General features: G+C 43.7%; 1 protein-coding gene across 1 annotated transcript; it reads left to right on the top strand.

Annotated features, from left to right (window-relative positions):
* Positions 1 to 239: 239 nt before the first annotated feature.
* Positions 240 to 644, top strand: LOC307106066 (glycine cleavage system H protein, mitochondrial-like; the record flags this gene model as incomplete). The annotated part of the gene is made up of 1 exon (XM_079782153.1): positions 240 to 644. One exon carries the CDS (start codon positions 240 to 242, stop codon positions 642 to 644), a length of 405 nt encoding a protein of 134 aa, XP_079638279.1.
* Positions 645 to 1,159: the final 515 nt, after the last annotated feature.

Raw genomic sequence — 1,159 nt, 5'->3', positions numbered from 1 at the left:
GTAGCAACTTTGTCTACTCTGGAGCAAGGGAGATAAACGGATTCCATCAGAATAAATGCACTTGAGGCCCCCCCACCAGCTGGGATGGCAGAGGAGCTGTGCCATGACCCCTGCACGCCTGCGAACACGGCACTGTGAGCGGTGGGGAGAGTGCAGGCTGGGGCCTGCAGCCTGCACTGCCTTGATGACCCAGCACCCTGCTCACCCTGGCCCTGGGCCTGAGGGCGGGCGCTGTCAGGATGCTGCACACCAGGCCCAATCTGCTTTCTGTCCATAAATTTGCAGAGAAACATGAATGGGTAACAACAGAAAACGGTATTGGAGCAGTAGGAACCAGCAACTTTGCACAGGAAGCTTTTAGAGATGTTGATTACTGTATTCTGTCTGGAATTGGGACGAAATTGAACAAACAAGATGAGTTTGGTGCTTTGAAAAGTGTGAAAGCTGCTAGTGAACTCTATTTTCCTCTATCAGGAGAAGTAACTGATCAAATGTTTCCAGTAAATCCAGGACTTGTCCATGAATCTTGTTATGAAGATGGTTGGCCAACACCGGGTAATACTTCAGAAGTAGATGAACTAAGAGTGAAGAAGCATATAAGAAATAGACAACATCTATTGAAGAGTGAAAATGGAACCCCTTAAATTAGGTAGTTGAAACAAAAAAATTCATTTGAAAAGATTTTCTCTTATGCCTGAAATCTAGGTTTTGCTTTTTCTCTCTAATTTCAAGGACACTCTAGAGCAGTGGTTCTCAACCTTTCTAATGCCACGACCCTTTAACACAGTTCCTCATGTTGTGGTGACCCCCAACCATAAAATTATTTTCATTGCCACTTCATAACTGTAATTTTGCTACTGTTATGAATCGTAATGTAAATATCTGTGTTTTCTGATGGTCTTAGGCGACGCTGCTAGTGGTTTACAACCTGTGGGTCGTGACCCACAGGTTGAGAACTGCTTCTGTAGAGCCTAAGACCATCGGAAAACACAGATATTTACATTACAATTCATAACAGTAGCAAAATTACAGTTACAAAGTGGCAACGAAAATAATTTTATGGTTGGGGGTCACCACAACATGAGGAACTGTGTTAAAGGGTCGCGGCATTAGAAAGGTTGAGAACCACTGCTCTAGAGAGTTGATATCTTTTATTTAC

This window comes from Cnephaeus nilssonii (genome assembly GCF_951640355.1).
Source record: "Cnephaeus nilssonii genome assembly, chromosome: 10".
Classification (NCBI taxonomy): domain Eukaryota; kingdom Metazoa; phylum Chordata; class Mammalia; order Chiroptera; family Vespertilionidae; genus Cnephaeus; species Cnephaeus nilssonii.
Note: the sequence above shows the minus strand (reverse complement) of the source record. Positions and strands in the feature narration are given on the sequence as shown.